The following is a 20,335-nucleotide window of genomic DNA, read 5'->3' as shown; positions in this document are numbered from 1 at the left end:
ACTGAATTTCTGTGTGGCACTGCGAGAAATGGACTCAGGACTGGGTGGACCCTGGTCCATTAGGAGTCCCCTGACGTCCTCAGCTAGCCATGCATCATAGAAACCCCGGAATGGAAGAGTAGGAAGGGACCACGAGGGTCATCTAGTCCAACCCCCTGCAAGGCAGGAATTTTTTTTGCCCCACATGGGGCTCGAACCCACAACCATGAAATTAAGAGTCTTGTGCTCTACCGACTGAGCTATCCCGCAGATCCTGGCCTTACGGTCTGTGTGTGAGGCCACGTGATCAGGAGAAGGGAAGGGTGACATTGAGGTTATCGGCAGAGGAGGAAGCAGTTTCAACAGCCACGGGAGAGAAGGAGATTCCTTTTTTGGGGACTTGCAGGGCCAGGAATGCATTGGCTTATCTGTCTAAAAGCCTCAGCTCTTTTGAGCTCAGCCTGGGCCAGCCAAGGCTATCATAACAACAACAGAACAGCCTGCAGGATCAGGCCCATCGAGTCCAGCATCCTGTTCCCCCAGATGCCGCAAAGGAAACCCTTAAGCCCTCTCCTCCTCCACAAATCTGTCTAGTCCTCTTTTAAAGCCATCCAGGCCATCACTGCCTCTTGTGGCAGAGAGTTCCAAAGTTTAACCACGTGACAAAGTCATTATCTTTCCTGAATCTTCCAAAGTTCCGCTTCATTGGATGAACATGGGTTCTAGTGTTATGGGGGGGGGATCCTCTCTGCCCACTTTCCCCAGGCCACGAATTATTTTATAATAAGCTTCTATTGTATAATAATAATAATAATAATAATAATAATAATAATTTATTTATATCCCGCCCTCCCCAGCCGAAGCCGGGCTCAGAGCGGCTAACAGCAATAAAAGTAACACAGCATTCTATGATCAATATTCTAAAATCAATTCAAAACCAAATGGCAACCATTGTGCCAGAGTTCTACGAGGAACACCAAAGGAGGGGGGGTCAGACTGTTTTTTGGCCAAAGACCTGGTGGAACAGCTCTGTCTTGCAGGCCCTGCGGAAAGATGTCAAGTCCCGCAGGGCCCTGGTCTCTTGGGACAGAGCGTTCCACCAGATCGGGGCCACTGACTCTGGTTGAGGCCAGCCTTACCCCCCCTTGGCCCGGGACCTCCAAGATGTTTCTGTTTGAAGACTGTAAGGTCCTCCGTGAGACATACCAGGAGAGGCGGTCCCGTAGGTACAAGGGTCCTAGGCTGTATTGGGCTTTAAAGGTTAAAAGGTATCACTTGCCTTTTCTCTAAACTAAAGAGTCCAAAACGCTACAACCCTTTTTTCCCTAGTCTTTCCGTCTCTCTGATTGTTTTGGTTGCTCCATCCTCCTCCATCACACGCTGAATCACACATATCAGAAATAAATGGATATTTCCTCCGCTCTGTTCCCCCCTGCCTCCCTTTTCCTCTGAGGAACCCCTTGTGCTGCTTACAGGTGGTCAAACCCCCCCTTTTTTTGGAGTGCGTGAGATAGGGTGCGTTGGGTAAAGCGCCATTAACTTGGATCAGGATAACCCAAGGCCGATTCGGGCGTGCCCATCCTTTACACGTACGGATTATCCTAATTATCGCACAATGCCTTTGCCACTGGAAGCTTTCCTCACGTGGCACGGGGCCACCGGAGGCAGCTGGGCCCAGGAGAACATGCCGCCCGCCACACCCTCTGCCTGGGCAGCTGCCCACACCAAGCCTCCGGTGAAACCGCAGCCGCACCTTCTCACACAGCAAAGAAAACGCAAAATATTTTTAGCTGCCGGTGTGTCATTTGCCGTTGGGACTCCTGCGTCGCAGCAGGTCACGCTGGATGACCCTTGGCTTCCCTTCTTAAACTGCTTATTCCATGTATCATTTGCCGAAGCTTCTTTGACGACAACACAATATTCAAGGGAGATTTGGGGCCTGTTTTGTGACCCTATGACACACGCACAGAGGGCACTTGAGGGCAGCCACCCTCGCCAAGGTCCCGTCGGGAGAGCGGTGGCTACTGGTGCCCAGTGCGAGGGGCTGGCAGACCCTTTTGGGGGTGATGTCCGAGCCCCATGGCAGGCAGCGACAACCCTGGGCCGGTTGTTTGTAGGAAATCAGGCCAGGAGATGGGGAGGGGGCCGACTGAGGTTTTGGGGGCAGCGTCTGAACATAGAGAGTTGCAGCACATGGAAATGCCGTTTACCTTCCCGCCGGAGTGGTACCTATTTATCTACTTGCACTTTGATGTGCTTTCAAACTGCTAGGTTGGCAGGAGCAGGGACCGAGCAACGGGAGCTCAGCCCGTCACAGGGATTCGAACCGCCAACCTTCTGATCGGCAAGTCCTAGGCTCTGTGGCTTAACCCACAGCGCCACCCGCGTCCCTGAACCCGGGACACCCTTCTGCATGCCAAGCAGCTCTCCGCCGCTGACCTCCTTTCCCCCCCCCCCCAATGTACCAGCCGCCAAAAATAGGAGAGGATGAAATTTGCAAACTCAGAAGGGGAAAGAAACCCGCGAGGCTGGGCTCTCTTTTGGCAAACATCTTTTTTGCAAAACATAATAAATACATCTCTTTTTTTGCGCGTGGTGGGGGGGGGGTGCGTTATCTCTTCCAAGTCAAATTCCAGGGCGGCCCCTCCCTCCCCGCTCCCCTCCAGCCTTTGGTGGAAGGGGGGGGGGTTGAGGCTGCTTGCCTCCCTCCCTGCCTGGCTCTGCCGCGGTGAATAATCGCACCCAAAATGTCTGCAGCGCAGGGCGAGAGCAAGCCCGGGCGTGAATCGGATCCGCCTGCCGGCCGACCCCCCACCTCCAGCCGCCGCGGTGCCCTGGAGACAGGCGGATCCGATTCCCAAAGAGAGAGAAACAGGGAGGAGAGGAAAAGGGGAGACGGAAAGCAGGCAGACCGCCCCCTCGAAAATTGGGGCATCTTGGAAAACCCCCCCAAAAAAGCGGCAAGAAAAACGCAGAGCAGCAGTTTCCCACGCAGATGTAGGAGGCGCGTTGGACGGCTTTGGGGAGGGGGGACCCCCATTCCTCCGCCCAGTCCCCGCCTGGCAAAGTTTGGGAAAGGTTTTTTTTGGAGGGGGGTTGAAGGATCCGCGCCCCCCAAACCCTTGGCCGCCCCCACCTAAAGGAGGCTTTTCGACCCCGGCTGGGCGCTTAGAGGGAAAAGTTTGCCAAAGTTTGGCCAAGTTTGCCAAAGTTTAGCCAAGTTTCCCCAAGTTTGGCCAAGTTTGCCAAACTTTGCCCCCGTCCCCTCTCCCTCCGCGGACCGACCTGGGGCGGAACAGGCGCTGCTGGTGCTTCTCCCGGGGGGGCTCCGGCCGCCGCCGTCGCCGTCGGGGCTCTTCCTGGGACTGATCCGCCGCCGCCGCCGCCGCCGTGCGCCCCACGCCTCTTCCCGGGAACAGGTCGGGCTCCCTGCCTGCTGCCTCCGCCCACCGCGGCTTCCCTTGGCCGTCTAACAGGTAGGACAGCTCCGGAGCGGCTCCTGCTGCATTCTGGGACTGGTAGTCCTGCCCTGAACCGGATTATTAGGGCCGTTCACACGCACAAAGAATTGCACTGAATTTTGTGTTTTTGGGATTTTGTGGCATGGATATGTTTGCGTGCGAGTGTTGCTCACGAAAGGTATCCAATTTTTCTTTTTTTTCTTTGCTTCTTTTCTTGGTCTCTAAATATTGTTGAACAATGGGTGAATGATTGTGGTTATATGCATATGTTTGAAATTTGTCTCTTTTTTAATATTCTTGTATTATTTAATAAAATTAATAAAAATTAAAACACACACACACACAAGGTCCCGCGACAGGGCGCAGTGGGATCCGATTGGAGGCCCGCCGGGGACCGACGCTGCAGGGAGACCTCTGAGCATGGGCAGAGTGCCCAGGCTGTCCCCGCAAGCCCTTCCCCTCTTTTTTTTCTGGGGGGACGAATCTGAAGTCGCTCCGCCTGCTGGTCCGTCGGGGGGTGGAGGGCACTTATTTTAAGGTGTGGATAGGGGGGTACAACGCACCCCACCCCATGGGTTTTAATGTTGTATTTTAATCTTGTTTTTAAAGTTGTATTTTAATCAACTTGTTTTTATTATTGATAGTTATCCGCTCTGAGCCCGGTCTTGGCTGGGGAGGGCGGGGTATAAATAAAATTGTACAGTATTATTATTATTGGAAACACTGCGCCTTCTTTCAATTGCATTCCCTGTTGTTGTTTTTTCATTCTGATTCGCCCTGGATTCCCTGGAGGGGGGCAAAAGTACTTTGCCCATGCTCAGATGCCACATCACTGTCTCTGATGAACTGGCCCGTGGAGGGCAGGCGGCGTGGGGGCCAGCTAAAACAGCCGAGGAGAGGAACGGGAAAGAGAAAAGGTGACTGCAGCCCACCTGGGACTTCTCCAGCTGGAGGGGGGAGAAGACTACAACTCCCAGCATCCCCCGCGCCCGCCGGGTGACACATGGCTTTGGAATGCCAGTCGCTGCCAGCCTTTCTCTCGGGCTCCAAAACCGGTCCAGAGAGCCGGGAGTCAGCAGCGCCTCTCCCCGAAAGCAGAAAAGTAGCAGCCAAGCCAGGAGCGGTTCCTGGCCTTGCCAGCTTGGCATTTCTCTCCCCTGCTGAAGATTAAGAAGTCCAACACCAGATTCATAGAATCATAGAATCATAGAATCCTAGAGTTGGAAGAGACCACAAGGGCCATCGAGTCCAACCCCCTGCCAAGCAGGAAACACCATCAGAGCACTCCTGACATATGGTTGTCAAGCCTCTGCTTAAAGACCTCCAAAGTAGGAGACTCCACCACACTCCTTGGCAGCAAATCCCACTGTCAAACAGCTCTTACTGTCAGGAAGTTCTGCCTAATGTTTAGGTGGAATCTTCTTTCTTGTAGTTTGGCTCCTTTCTCCCTCCTCTATGTGACATCCTTTTATATATTTGAACATGGCTATCATATCACCCCTTAACCTCCTCTTCTCCAGGCTAAACATGCCCAGCTCCCTTAGCCGTTCCTCATAAGGCATCGTTTCCAGGCCTCTGACCATTTGGGTTGCCCTCCTCTGGACACGTTCCAGTTTGTCAGTGTCCTTCTTGAACTGTGGTGCCCAGAACTGGGCACAGTACTCCAGGTGAGGTCTGACCAGAGCAGAATACAGTGGCACTATTACTTCCCTTGATCTAGATGCTATACTCCTATTGATTCCCTCCAGGGCTTCCTCTCCACCTTGGAAAAAACTCCATCCTTAATAAGAGGGTGGCTGATTTGGAAGGGCTCCCCCGGGGTCATCTAGTCCAACCGACTGCAATGTAGAAATCACTGCTGAAGAATCCCTGGCACCCAACCTCTGCTTAAAGACTGCCAAGGGAGTTGGTGCCACTGCTGAATGTCTCTTACCATCAGAAGGTTCTTCGTGATATTCAGTCGGAATTTCCTTTCTTGTAACTTGAAGCCACGGGTTCGAGTCCTACCCTCCAGAGTAGGAGAAAACAAGCTTCCTCCATCTACCATATGACAACCCTTGAGATATTTGAAGATGGTTATCATATCATATTAACTATGCAAGCCTTTGACTGTGTCGACCACAGCAAACTATGGCAAGTTCTTAAAGAAATGGGAGTGCCTGATCACCTCATCTGTCTGCTGAGAAATCTCTATGTGGGACAAGAAGCTACAGTTAGAACTGGAAATAATAATAATAATAATAATAATAATAATAATAATAATAATAATAATTTATTATTTATACCCCGCGGCTTCCAAAAGAATATTAAAATACTATAATACATCAAACATTAAAAGCTTCCCTAAAGAGGGCTGCCTTCAGATGTCTTCTAAAAGCCTGGTAGTTGTTGTTCTCTTTGACATCTGGTGGGAGGGTGTTCCACAGGGAAGGCGCCACTACCGAGAAGGCCCTCTGCCTGGTTCCCTGTAACTTGGCTTCTCGCAATGAGGGAGCTGCCAGAAGGCCCTCGGAGCTGGACCTCAGTGTCCAGGTAGAACAATGGGGGTGGAGATGCTCCTTCAGATATACTGGACCAAGGCCGTTTAGGGCTTTAAAGGTCAGCACCAACACTTTGAATTGTGCTCAGAAACATACTGATTGGTTCAAAATTGGGAAAGCAGTACGGCAAGGCTGTATATTGTCTCCCTGCTTATTTAACTTATATGCAGAATTCATCATGCGAAAGGCTGGGCTGAATTAATCCCTAGCCGGAATTAAGATTGCCAGAAGAGTTCACCATCCCTCAGACCTTGTGGGGGGCCAGACTATATTTTGGGGGGGGGGTATGAACGAATTCCTATGCCCCAAAAATAACCCAGAGATGCATTTTAAATAAAATGACACATTCTACTCATGTAAAAAGAGGCTGATTCCTGGACCGTCCGCGAGCCGGATTGAGAAGGCGATTGGGCTGGATCCGGCCCCTGGGCCTTAGGTTGCCTACCCCTGTCCTAGTGTGATGCTCTAACCACTATACCACACTGTCTCTTAATCAGCAAATTTCCCTCCACTGCACCCGCAAAAAGTGCCTGGGAACTTTTTTGAAAGCTGAATTCTCTCTCTCTCTCTCTCTCTCTTTTTTAAAATGGCGCTTAAGAAAAAATAAATCTTTAAGCTGTCTATAGAAAAATGTCTGGTGACCTTTCTATAGGATGGAGTCAAAGCAAAGCAAATGGCCTTTTCATTTGAAAACGGTTCCTTGTGTGTATGTCCCATTCAAATCAAACCTTTTAAAAGAATTTAGCTGCAGCATTAATGCTTTTTAATATATATATATATTTTAAAATCCCGAAATCCAACGACGTCCACAATTTGAAACACTTGCCAAAAAAAGGGGGGAAATATCTGTTTACAAATAAGACTACTCATGTGCATTTTTGTAAAGCAAACACCAGCAGGGCGAGAATTTATTTGGCCATAATTGAGGAGAGGCGAGTGAATCACCGTCGGACTCTTGTAAATTTAACATCCCCAAAGAGGAAACAGATAAAACGCACCTTTACAACCACCTCACTCAATCAGAACATAAAAAGCCACATGTCTGAAACCACAAAAGCAACCACTATGTCACAGATCTTTCCCTCAGAAACAGATAAAAATTTTAATAGTAGTTTGATCGCCAGAATTTACATAGAACTAGGAAGGAAGCCAGCACCCAAGTCTCATTCTTCCTTCTTAAGCTGATTCCCACCTCCCAATAAAAACTGAAAGACACAACGCACAAACACAAACCCTATCAATTTGTTTAATCTCTGCAGTCATAAGAACCTGGTCTTGCAGGTCTTAATCTGACACTCTAACCACTACACCAGGCTGCCTCTTAATCAGGAAATGCCCCCCACCCCTCAAAAAGTGCCTGGGAACTTTTTCACTTTACAGTTAAGAATATCCATGTGCATTTTTGTAAAGCAAACACCAGCAGGGAGAGAGAATTTATTTGGCCATAATTGGGAGCGAGCCGAATGAATCACAGTCGGACTCTTGAAGATTTAACAGTCCAGAAAAGGAAGCAGATAAAACTCACCTTTACAACCGGCTCACTCGATCGGAACATCAAAACCACACGCCGGAAACCACAAAATCTTTCCCTTTGTGACATATCTTTCCCATAGGCACGGATATAATTTTTGCAAGTGGTTTGATCTCCAGGATTTAAAGGTAAAGGTAAAGGGACCCCTGACCATTAGGTCCTGTCACGGACGACTCTGGGGTAGCAGTGCTCATCTCGCTTTATTGGCCGAGGGAGCCGGCGTACAGCTTCCAGGTCATGTGGCCAGCATGACTAAGCCGCTTCTGGCGAACCAGAGCAGCGCACGGAAACGCCGTTTACCTTCCCGCCGGAGCAGTACCTATTTATCTACTTGCACTTTGACGTGCTTTTGAACTGCTAGGTTGGCAGGAGCAGGGACCGAGCAACGGGAGCTCACCCCGTCATTGTGGGATTCGAACCGCCGACCTTCTGATCGGCAAGTCCTAGGCTCTGTGGTTTAACCCGCAGTGCCATCCGCGTCTAGGATAGAGCCAGAAAGGAAGCGAACATCCCAGTCTCGTTTTGCTTCCTCAATCTATTTCCCAACTCCCAGTAAAGGTTGAAAGACACAGCACATGCACAAACCCTTTCAGTTTGTTTAAGCTCTGCAGTCATAAGGCCATAAGATCAGGCCACCATCCTGTTCTCCCAGTGGCCAAATACCTCTAGGAACCCAGGTAGACTGCCTCTGGACCTGGAGGCTCTATAAGTTGACCCTGCTGGACCAGGTCGATGGCCAATTTGGCCAGCATCCTGTTCTCCCAGTGGCCGACAAGGTGTTCGAATGGGAAGCTGAGAAGCAGGATCTGACCACAAAAACGCTCTCCCCTCCTGGTATTCAGAATTAATGCCTCTGTCTGTAGAGGCATAGCTGTTGTGGCTCTAAGCCACTGATAGTCACGGGTAAGTCTTATCCTTTGCAATCCCGCGTATCAAATGAAATCAAACCACCGCACAGAAGTTGCAGGTGGTGTTTTAGGTGGTAGATCTGTTCTTAGCCATCTACAGAGCATGCATGCAAATATATAATCCTCTCTTTCGTCCATGCAGGTGGGTGTGTCTTTTAAAGTGGAATTGTGGCCATAATAACCAAAAGGCTACCAGCGCCACACCTAGGTTTACCGTCGACTTTCCTTCTACACTTCAGGATCTCCTGGCGCAGGATTCCTACCCTCTCGGGGCCTAGTTTTAAAAAGTGCTATTCTCTTCCCCAGAGCATCCCTGGCAGTAGGGTTAAGGAAAGCAACAGCTCCATCTGTTGGTGCTTAAAAAGAAACACGCAGCAGACTTCAACGCGGTTTAGCGCTGTACAATTAACTCCAAGGCACTTCAAAAGGCAGGCTTCTCGGCAGTGCGGAAGGAAAGGCTCTGCGGTGTTTCGTCGAGGAAATGAAGGAGGCGTGAGTGGCTTCATAAGCCAGTGGCTAAAAAGAAATATCAATGAGGTGGGCTTCAATGCCCTTCAGCGCTGCTCAAGTAATTCTAACGCACTTGGAAGGCTAACTTGCAAGATGAGAGGATAATGAAGACATAAACTGAAATATATGGTATAGTAATAATAATAGTGGAAAGAGTGTCATTGCACATGTGCGGAGTGCCTTTCCCTCACCACCGCTGAGTAGCCAAAGCTGACTCCCACTTATCTGGGGTTTGAAGTGCCTCGATTTTGGTCAGCCAGCCCATATAACATCTCCTGTTTTCAAAAATTAGCACTAGGTTTTTCCCTGATGGCAGGGTATGGAAAACACTGTTTTAAAAACACAACATTTCAAAAAGCTGTGGCTTCTTTCGTGCTAGGAGCGCACGGGAGCCAATGCAACGTCTTTTGGGTGAACACACAAACACTCACTTCCACACATACAGCCACACGCGAGACGCATGCCTGGACCAGACGTGTGTTTCAGACCTAAGAACGATGCGTCATAAATAAAAGAGGGAGGGAGGGAGGCAATGATGGGGTGGAGGGCAGGAATGCTTTGCAAAAGGCCCTTTTTTAGTGCAGAAACAGAACATGCTTTGTTGGGTCATCAGAAGAAGGGGGAAACACGTAGGCACGCCACGGTCCGGCCACCCCAACATGGTGCTCTCTTTGGAGTTCTGAGTTCGAAACAGCTGGCGGGGACCAGATCAGGGAAGTCTGTAAGACATATCTGGGGACCAGTCAGGGCGCAGGACTCTTTAATGGATAGTCAGCGGACGTCTGCCCCACCCCTCTGCAGATGGAGGGTCTCCCGATCCCATCAGCGTCCAGAAAAGGGCAGCCCCCAGACTGGGCCTTGCAGGGATTTTTCTGTCCGCCATTCTTGCATGGGCAGCTGGGAACGAGGCAGCCCTGCCTGCGTCCGGACTTCAGACAGGAATGTCTCTCTCGGACAGGGGCAAATTCTTGGCTTCTTCTTGGTCTCTGTTCTGGGCCTCTGGTCTCCCCGCACCGGGGAGTTTGCAGCTGCTGAAATAAAACCACATGCAACAGGTTTGGGGGGTGATGCTGGTGAAATAAAAAAATTAAGGTCTTATATATATAATAAATGTTCATAAATGTACCAAGCAAACACGCACATAACGATGTAAACCACATGTCTGAAGCAGCACAGGGAAACAGCCCTGAAAACCATTTTGACTCCCAAACTGACCAAATGATTTCTCTTGCAAGGTCAAGGAAAATGGAAAAGCTTCCTCCTTGTCTTTTCCTTCACAAATCCTGTCTTAAGGGTATGTCTGTGTATGAATAGGGTGAGCCTGTGATCTGGCTCAGGAACTAAGTATTTATCATTACAAAAGACTGGCCAGGCTCCCCAGGGTATCCAATCAAGTGAGCATTAACAGGTAACCTGCCAGACAGGAGGTAAAACAGCGCACTCAGATTTCTGTTGTGGACCGCCCTTTCTGTGATGTAGGTATGATGTATCTGGGGGGTGGTATTGAGCTACACCCCTTTCTGTGATGTATGTATGATGTTTCTGGGGGTGGTCTTGGACTCCAGGGCTGGCAATTTAAAATGTCTATATAAGGGCAGGTACACCTTGGTTCTGGGTCCTTCTCCTGAGTGTGAAGGGGGCACCCTGTTGCAACAGTTCAATAAAGATCAGGCTTACGAGCTGCTTTGCTTCTCAATATTCTCTGGTTGGCCTCTGTTATTTTCTCCGACCGATGGAGAACCTGCAAAGGACTCTATAAGGGCTCTTGTGTTCCCCATAAGGGAATAAGGGCAGATTTTCGTTTATTACACTGGAAAGGTCTGAAGGTGCCAGTCCCCAGCAGACCTGCTGACTTTACAGAATTCTGCACTGCAGGAGAGGAGAATTGGGCAGATAAAGGGCTGATTTAAATAGGAAGGTACCTTATGGTGCTCCTTATGCCAGGGCTGAAGCAACAGTGGCACCTACAGGCAGCCCAGGACATTGCTAACCCTATCATAACATTGCCCTCTCTCCCTCCCTCCATCCCAGCCAGAGGGGGGGGGGTTATGCTCTGGCCCCCACCCACCATCTAGAGAACTAAGGGGTGCTGGTCGGGTGTGAAATATGCTAGTAAAAGCACGGTGCCCCTCCAAATCAGACTGCACTGCTCTGAGTATGTAACTTCAAGCATTGGCAACTGTGCTCGCTACTTTTCCTCTGCCCTCCCCATTCCTCTTTCCTCTTGCGCCTTTTCAATCGAGAGCCTGCAGGCAAGGCTTGCCTGACCTTTCAATCTCCTAGAACACCTGAGATGCTTTACAAGTAAGGAATAATGTTATGAAACCACCTGGGTCAGAGCGTTGGTCCATCTAACCATGTTGTCTACTCTGGCTGGCAGCCACTCTCAGTCTTTCCCATCACATCCTCCCAATGGACCTTTTATTTTTAATTTGGAGATGCTTTTGTATTAAATGTAGGCAATCTCTCGCCCCGCCAATTAGCTAAGGCCTCTTTCCTATTGTTGCCAACTGCCACGCAGACACCATGCTCTCGTGTACCTACAGTGGTGTGAAAGACGTTAGGCTTGGCTCCCGGGGTCTCCTCTTGGCCCCAATCCGATGGCTCCTGGGGAAAGGAGAGACAGGTAAATCTTTTTAATCTTTTTTGGCAATTTTATTTATTTATTAACGTTCTTATGTAGATTCCTGTGCTGTAAGTCACAAAATTAAAAGACGCCTGCTTCTTGGGAGAAAAGCAATGACAAACCTAGACAGCATCTTAAAAAGCAGAGAAACCACCTTGCTGACAAAGGTCCGTATAGTTATAACTATGCTTTTCCCAGTAGTGATGTATGGAAGTGAGAGCTGGACCATAAAGAAGGCTGATCGCCAAATAATGGATGCTTTTGAATTCTGGTGCTGGAGGAGACTCTTGAGAGTCCCATGGACTGCAAGAAGATCAGACCTATCCATTCTGAAGGAAATCAGCCCTGAGTGCTCACTGGAAGGACAGATCGTGAAGCTGAGGCTCCAAGACTTTGGCCACCTCATGAGAAGAGAAAACTCTCTGGAAAAGACCCTGATGTTGGGAAAGATGGAGGGCACAAGGAGAAGGGGACGCCAGAGGATGAGATGGTGGGACAGTGTTCTCGAAGCTGCCAGCATGAGTTTGACCAAACTGCGGGAGGCAGTGGAAGACAGGAGTGCCTGGCATGCTCTGGTCCAGGGGGTCACGAAGAGGCGGACACGACTAAACGACTAAAAAAACAACAAATGATGTGAGTCAAGGGCCCCGCCTGCTAGGCTGCTCCCTAAAATATCACTGGTTTGCTCATTTCTATATCAATTACTTTGGTGAAATACATATTTTGTTATGTACAAATGGCTTTAGATTCCTATTAGGTCCATAAATTACCATATAGCATATATTCAACCCAAAAAAACATTGGCCATTTGTTGTTGACAAAGTACAGCTGGACATTTAAAGGGCCCCATTACCTTCAGGAGCTTAGGGCTTCATCAAACCTAAATCCGGCCCTGGGCAGGAAGGTAGCCTTGGCAACACCTGTGCTCAGAGATCTGCTCTGCTTCCCAATGGCCACAGTCAAGGTGCTGCTATTAATATATAAAGCCCTGGACAATTTGGGACCAGTTCACCTGTGAGATCACCTTATCCCAAGTACCTCCCTCTCAACCGCTTTGATCTATGGAAGTGGTCCTGTTCCAGCTGCCACATAAGACCCCATTCCACATTTGTAAGAAGTCAATGTTTTAGTGTGGCAGCACCTGCACTCTGGCACCAGGCAAGCAGATGTTGATGCATGTTTTCATTGTTTATTTTATCTTCCGAATGTTTTGAAGAGTTTTCATGGTTAGTTCTGCTGTTCTGGCTGTTCCCTCGCTGCGAGAAGCCAAGTTACAGGGAACCAGGCAGAGGGCCTTCTCGGTGGTGGCGCCTGCCCTGTGGAACTCCCTCCCACCAGATGTCAAAGAGATAAACAACTACCTGACATTTAGAAGACATCTGAAGGCAGTCCTGTTTAAGGAAGCTTTTAATGTTTAATAGGTTATTATATTTTAATATTCCGTTGGAAGCCGCCCAGAGTGGCTGGGGAAACCCAGCCAGATGGGCAGGGTATAAATAATAAATTATTATTATTATTATTATTATTATTATTATTATTATTATTATTATTATTATTATATACCACTTACCTCTCACCTTTCAAACGTTTCCGCCGAGGCCTGGAAAAAGAGGAAAACATATATTTACACAAGCGGAAGCGGATGGATTGGTTGAAGGTGATCTGGTGTGTGTGTGCCTCCCGTAGAAAAAGCACCCAGTCCGGCGTCCTGTTTTCGAAGTGGCCAAATATCCCTAAGAACCTAGGAATGCAGATAGACTGCCGCTGGAGCTGGAGGTTCCACAGGGACCTAAGAAGAGCCTGGCAGTTGGATCAGGCCAATGGCCCAACTAGTGCAGCGTCCTCCATGAATTTGTCTCTTCCTCTTCTAAAGCCATCCAAGCGGGTGGCCATCCCTGCTTCCTGTGGCAGTGAGTTCCACGGTCTAACTCTCTGCTGTGTGAAAGGAGCCCTTTCCCATATCTGTCCTGAATTTCCAGCTTCATTTTATGTCCATGAGTTCTAGTCTTATGAGAGAGGGAGACGAGAAATTGCCACTTTCTCCGTGCCACACATGCAAAACATGCTCTAAGTGTGATTTGACGAATGATGAATATCTACACGAGTTTGGAAGGCAGAATAGCCTGGTGTGGGCACAAAACCCAATCCTTTCTCAATAATAATAATAATAATAATAAAATTTTATTTATATCCCGCCCTCCCCAGCCGAAGCCGGGCTCAGAGCAGCTAACAACAGTAAAATAATACATTCTAAAATCAGTTCATTATAAAATGAGTTCAAATCGAATTAATGGCAACCATTGGGCTAGAGTTCTGTTTGGATTACCAAAGGAGGGGGTCAGACTGTGCCTTGGCCAAAGGCCTGGTGGAACAGCTCCGTCTTGCAGGCCCTGTGGAAAGATGTCAAGTCCTGCACGGCCCTAGTCTCTTGTGACAGAGCGTTCCACCAGGCCGGGGCCAGTACTGAAAAGGCCCTGGCTCTGGTTGAGGCCAGCCTAACCTCCCTGTGGCCCGGGATCTCCAAGATGTTTTTGTTTGAAGACCGTAAGGGCCTCCGTGGGACATACCAGGAGAGGCAGTCCTGTAGGTACGAGGGTCCTAGGCCGTATAGGGCTTTAATATACTTAATTCTGCTCTAGTTAAATTATGAGAAGACAAATTAACAACGAGCGATTCTGTTGAAATCCTTTTCTCCTGTGAGGACATGTCATCTGGCTCTTGCGAAATTCCGGACAGCGCCTACTGGATCTAAGCTGCAGCTCCCTATCTCTCTCCATGTCACTGTGACTGGAGGCACTAATGGAATCACAGTCACTAGGGAAATCATGTGGCATATTACCACCATCATGTCTCCTGATCTGTTTGTTCTTGTTTTTATCATTGTCACTGAACCACCAATATACGTTGTTGTGAGCATAATCATTTTTGTCCCCGTTGAATTTCTGCACTTTCAATTACCTGACCTCCTCCTGTGTATCTGAAGAAGTGTGCATGCACACGAAAGCTCATACCAAGAACTAACTTAGTTGGTCTTTAAGGTGCTACTGGAAGGAATTTTTTTATTTTGACTATGGCAGACCAGCACGGCTACCTATCTACTACTGACCTCCTCCGTGAAGGTCTTTAGATCCTTCTCTACATTCTGCATCAATTTGTCCACTTCCTGAGTTTTTAGTTGAGCTTTCAGATTATCCAATACCATACTTATTTATAAACTTCGACCATATCGCTCCTTCCTCTTCTTTTCCCCTGAACTAAAGAGTCCCAAATGCACATTTTCTAAAATTCAGGGAATGGGTGGATGTGGGAGAGAGCGAGAAGAAACACTCTGCACGTGCTCAGGGGCACTTTTTACAAGTGCACCGTACATTATAGGGATGAGCTGTGGTTTGGAAAATAAGTTCCGGGGTGCAGCGAGAATGAGCTGTGGTGTGAAAGTGAACACTTTATGCCACCCCCCGACATCCAACCGCAGACCCTCCCCGCCAAACCTCCCAGATGGCTCCTGCTTGGCCTTCGTCTCACCTGCAAGAGCAGCGAGTGTGCTCCACGAACTTCATTTCTTCCTGCTGAGTCGTGCCCAGGATGGGGCTCACTCGGACCACCTGCCAAGGGGGAAGGGGGACACGTCACCTTCCACCACCTGCACCCACTCCAGCTCCCGTCCTCCCCGGGCACCTGCCCCACTAGATGACCATAGCTGTCAACTTACAGATTTGAAAATAAGGGACCAGCAGCCTCGAAAATAAGGATTCAGGAGCCAAAATAAGGGATTTTCCAAGGGGCACAGGTATGTTCAGCTTCTGAGCCCCTCCGAGCCAAAGGCAGAAAGCCCAGCCAGCAGCCAAACGAAGCCTCAAGCGTTGGTTCCCACAGCGCAGCAACCCGGCAAAGGGGATGCAGCAAGGAAAACCACCGTCACCTCTCCGCTGGGAAGCACTGAGCAAAGGCGAGTCCCCAGGCAACGCGGCCAATTGGATCGGCACAAGGGATGCAAGCTCCACCCCCCAGTCGTTCTTAGACTCCTTATTGGGTGAGCAACGCAGCCAAGCAACACAGTTGGAGCCTCCCTCCTCCCTGGCCGGCAGGGAGGGAGGGAGAGGAGCTGCTTCCTTTGAAACCCGGGAAATTTAAGGGACATCATCAATAAGGGACAGCAGCGGGACACGGCGCTGGGATAAGGGAGTTTCCCGCCAAATAAGGGACGGTTGACAGCTATGGCGGAGACAGTGTGCTGGGGCAGACTGAAGTTTGGGCCTCATCCAGCCAGACATACCCTCGCGTGCCTGCTAGGCGTCTCGCCAAATCCTGGGTCAGATCCAATGTTAGTCATACGGATTCGACCCATTGGCATCCATCGTGGAATAACAGAATTGGAAGGGGCAACCAAGGGTCATCTAGTCCAACCCACTGCAATGTAGGAATCTCAACTGAAGCATTCATGACTGATAGCCGTCCGGCCACTGCTTAAAAACCTCCAGTCAAGGAGAATCCATCACCTTCCGAGGTGTTGAACAGCTCTTCACTGTCTTGCCTAAGGTTTAGTCGGAATCTCCCGTCTTGTATCTCGAAGCTCAGGGTTCGAGTCCTACTTTCTGGAGCAGGAGAAAACAAGCTAGTTCCATGTGATGAAAATGACGTATAGGTGGCACATTACACCGGTGAAACTGGCTAAAATGTATAAAACAAGTAATAAGGTTGGAAATGTAAAGAAAAGGAAGGAACATTTTATCAGATGTGTTGGGAATGTAAAAAAGTGAAAAACTTCTGGGAAATAATGAGATGAAAAAGATGTTGAAATATACATTTATTAAGAAATCAGAAGCATTTTTACTTGACATTGTAGGAGATGAAATTAATAGACAGTTGTTTTTATATGCAGTGACGGCAGCAAGAATATTATTGGCACAAAAATGGAAGCAAGAAGAATTACCGACGATAGAAGAATGGCAGATGAAATTGATGGACTATGCAGAATTGGACAAATTAACTAGAAGGATTCGAAACCTACAGGATCAGAGATTCTTAGAAGACTGGAGTAAATATATGAATTGTTTGAAAAGTAATAGTAATGAACAGATTACGCTAGTAGGATCGCAAGAAGTTTTGTAAGGAGAACTATATGAAATATTGCAAGAAAGACTATGAAAGAATTATTAAGGTAAAGGTAAAGGTACCCCTGCCCGTACGGGCCAGTCTTGCCAGACTCTAGGGTTGTGTGCCCATCTCACTCAAGAGGCCGGGGGCCAGCGCTGTCCAAAGACACTTCCGGGTCACGTGGCCAGCGTGACATCGCTGCTCTGGCGAACCAGAGCCGCACACGGAAACACCGTTTACCTTCCCGCTTGTAAGCGGTCCCTATTTATCTACTTGCACCCGGGGGTGCTTTCGAACTGCTAGGTTGGCAGGCGCTGGGACCGAACGACGGGAGCGCACCCCGTCGCAGGGATTCGAACCGCCGACCTTTCGATCGGCAAGCCCTAGGTGCTGAGGCTTTTACCCACAGCGCCACCTGCGTCCTTCTATGAAAGAATTATTAGATGACGGCAATTAAGAATAACAGAAATGCAGAATAAGTGAAAAAAGGCGGAAAATCATCAGAGGTGTTGACGGAGGTCTAAAACAATGTATAAGATAAGAAGATATGTGATTGTTGGAAATGATATGTTTTTAAAACACACACACACACACACACACACACACACACACACACACATATATGCACACACACACAAACTAGTTCCCTCTTCCATATGCAAAGGTGGCTATCATATCACCTTTCAGTTTCCTCTTTTCTAGGCTCAGCTACCTCAACCGTTCCTTGTAAGACTTGGAAGGTTCATCTGCCATGAGTTCTTTAGTTGTGATCCCTACATTGACTGGGGGTTCGGCCACATGACCCCTAGGGGACCCTTCCAACCCTACAGTACTATGAGCATTAAATGTGCCTCTGGTTTTACATGTAATGAAGGAACTATGAGTCTGGGACCCTGAGCAGACCCCAGTTTCTGCAATAAGTGGAGTGAGGTTGAGGGAACACCACCAGAGCTTTGCAAGGAGATGACGTTAAGGAAGGGCTAAAGTTGCGATTCCTGCTTTGCAGCGGGTTGAGCTGGATGACCTTTGGGGGTCCCTTTGAACTCTACAATTCCGTGATGCCTCTGTGGTGCTAGGACCCAGGGCAGCAGCCCTTTCCCCACCGGCGCACCTGCAAGTCGATGGTCCGGGTCTCCACGGCGATGCACTCCAGGCTCTCGTCTCCACAGCAACCGGCACATCTCCAGAGGGGGACGCAGGGGGGCTTGAAGATGTGCTCAGCCTCGTGGGGGAATTCACTCAGGATGTCCACCAGGGTCTCCCGGGCTCGGCAGTAGCTGCGGCTCCAGACCTCCTCAAAGGGCACCACTGCAGAACATATAGTCAATATCTAGATGAAGCTTCTGGGAGAGATCATCAGGGGGTTTGGGCTGGGTGTCCATCAATATGAGGATGATACCCAGCTCTACCTCTCTCTTAAATCAGAACCAGTGAAGGTCCTGTGTGAGTGTCTGGAGGCAGTTGGGGGATGGATGGCGGCTAACAGATTGAGGTTGAATCCTGACAAGACAGAAGGACTGTTTTGGGGGGCAGGAGGCGGGCGGGTGTGGAGGACTCCCTGGTCCTGAATGGGGCAACTGTGCCCCTGAAGGACCAGGTGCGCAGCCTGGGAGTCATTCTGGACTCACAGCTGTCCATGGAGGTGCAGGTCAATTGTGTCCAGGGTAGCTGTTTATCAGCTCCATCTGGTACGCAGGATGAGACCCTCCCTGCCCGCATACTGTCTTGCCAGAGTGGTGCATGCTCTGGTTATCTCCCGCTTGGACTACTGCAATGCGCTCTATGTGGAGCTACCTTTGAAGGTGACCCGGAAACTGCAACTAATCCAGAATGCGGCAGCTAGACTGGTGACTGGGAGAGGTGTGGTTAGTTCTGAGGAATGCTGAGAGTGAGAAGTTGTGTTGTAAATAGTAACTTTTGCATTGGCTCCCAGTATGTTTCTGAGCACAATTAAAAGTGTTGGGGCTGACCTTTAAAGCCCTAAACAGCCTCGGCCCAGTATACCTGAAGGAGCATCTCCACCCCCATAGATCAGCCCGGACACTGAGGTCCAGCTCTGAGGGCCTTCTGGCGGTTCCCTCGCTACGAGAAGTGAGATACGCTGCCCAGGCTTGAGCCCCGGGGACAGTGCTGGATTTACGTACCGTATTTTTTGCTCTATAAGACTCACTTTTCCCCTCCTAAAAAGTAAGGGGAAATGTGTGTGCGTCTTATGGAGCGAATGCAGGCTGCACAGCTATCCCAGAAGCCAGAACAGCAAGAGGGATTGCTGCTTTTACTGCACAGCGATCCCTCTTGCTGTTCTGGCTTCTGGGATTCAGAATTCCCCCCCCCCCTTGTTTTCCTCCTCCAAAAACTAGGTGCGTCTTGTGGTCTGGTGCGTCTTATAGAGCGAAAAATACGGTATATAAGCTAAACAAGCTCTAGCCTAGGGCCCCACTCTCTTGGGGGCCCCAAATAAATTTAAAGGAAAAAACCTGGATGTACATTTCCAAAATATAAGATACAAAACAAATAAAATAAATACAGTGTTTTGTGTTGTGTAGGCTCCTGTGATGTAAGCAATGGGCCCCGCCTGCTAGGCTGCTCCCTCAAATATCACTGGTTTGCTGCTTTCTATACATAGGGTGCCGACATTCTGCATGTGCAAATGGCCTGAGATACCTATTAAAAGTAAAGTTAAAGGGACCCCTGACCATTAGGTCCAGTCGTGGCCAACTCTGGGGTTGCGGCGCTCATCTCGCTTTATTGGCCGGCGTACAGCTTCCGGGTCATGTGGCCAGCATGACTAAGCCGCTTCTGGCGAACCAGAGCAGTGCATGGAAACGCCGTTTACCCTCCCGCTGGAGTGGTACCTATTTATCTACTTGCACTGGCGTGCTTTCGAACTGCTAGGTTGGCAGGAGCAGTGACCGAGCAACAGGAGCTCACCCCGTCGCAGGGATTCGAACCACCGACCTTCTGATCGGCAAGCCAAGACTAAGTGGTTTAACCCACAGTGCCACCCGCGTCCCCGTTTACTTTTACCTTTTTATAAAATCTAAATGGAACTCCATTCAGTAATCTGGCCGAAGCATTTTGGACCGACTGACATTTCCATTTTGGACCGCCTGAAAACTCCATGTGGATCACATTGCAGTGAACCAGCCTGAAAGTTACCAGTGCCTGGAGTGCAGTGGCCAAGTCATCTCTGTCCGAACAAAATCCTCTTTGCCACTGGGTGCAAACTTTGTAGTTCGGAAGGTTGTGGCTTTTCCACGTGGGGAAGGCAGTGAGTTTTTCAGAAAGGGGAAGGTGGGAACAAGAAACTCACCTCCTGCTGGCTGCTCGGAAGTCAACACCGGCTGTAAGTGAATGGAGGACCAGTTAGAAAGGAGCACCCTTGGGTGGGGTCTGCGATAGTACACTGAGGTCCTGCTCCGAGGGCCTTCTGGAGGTTCCCTCCCTGCGAGAAGTGAAGCTACAGAGAACCAGGCAGAGGGCCTTCTTGGTAGTGGCACCCGCCCTTCCCTCCCTTCAGATGTCAAGGAAATAAACAGCTACAGTGGCACCTTGGTTCTCAAACGCCTTGATACTCAAACGACTTGGAACCCAAACATTGCAAACCTGGAAGTAAGTGTTCTGGTTTGCGGACTTTTTTCGGAAGCCAAATATGCTCCGTTTTGAGTGTTACGCTTCTGATT

The 20,335-nt window shown here is 49.2% G+C and overlaps 2 protein-coding genes across 5 annotated transcripts in view; both read right to left on the bottom strand.

Annotated features, from left to right (window-relative positions):
* PPP1R13L (protein phosphatase 1 regulatory subunit 13 like) overlaps window positions 1–3,407 on the bottom strand; it is a 228,261-nt gene extending 224,854 nt beyond the window's left edge. For 2 of the 3 annotated variants that reach the window (XR_014009747.1, XM_081200253.1), the window contains exon 1: window positions 3,265–3,355. The gene's annotated coding sequence lies outside the window, so the exon portion shown is untranslated. Of the gene's footprint in view, window positions 1–3,264 lie in introns of all 3 variants that reach the window. The other variant, XM_081200254.1, reaches the window with a different exon arrangement.
* A 4,571-nt stretch (window positions 3,408–7,978) lies between these two features.
* The window catches only part of LOC308590569 (snake venom vascular endothelial growth factor toxin HF-like), a 56,985-nt gene continuing 44,628 nt past the window's right edge, over window positions 7,979–20,335 (bottom strand). Inside the window, exons 3-8 of one of the 2 annotated variants that reach the window (XM_081200722.1) lie at window positions 19,966–19,996; window positions 17,764–17,960; window positions 15,081–15,160; window positions 13,126–13,155; window positions 11,474–11,536; window positions 7,979–9,999 (exon numbers count right to left, since the gene is read on the bottom strand). In XM_081200722.1, the coding sequence (XP_081056848.1) occupies window positions 9,861–9,999; window positions 11,474–11,536; window positions 13,126–13,155; window positions 15,081–15,160; window positions 17,764–17,960; window positions 19,966–19,996 (540 nt within the window). In that variant the 3' untranslated portion in view covers window positions 7,979–9,860. The remainder of the gene's footprint in view (window positions 10,000–11,473; window positions 11,537–13,125; window positions 13,156–15,080; window positions 15,161–17,763; window positions 17,961–19,965; window positions 19,997–20,335) is intronic. The other variant, XM_081200723.1, reaches the window with a different exon arrangement.

Source organism: Podarcis bocagei (genome assembly GCF_964188305.1).
Source record: "Podarcis bocagei genome assembly, chromosome: 7".
Classification (NCBI taxonomy): domain Eukaryota; kingdom Metazoa; phylum Chordata; class Lepidosauria; order Squamata; family Lacertidae; genus Podarcis; species Podarcis bocagei.
This window is presented reverse-complemented; position numbering and strand designations above follow the sequence as displayed.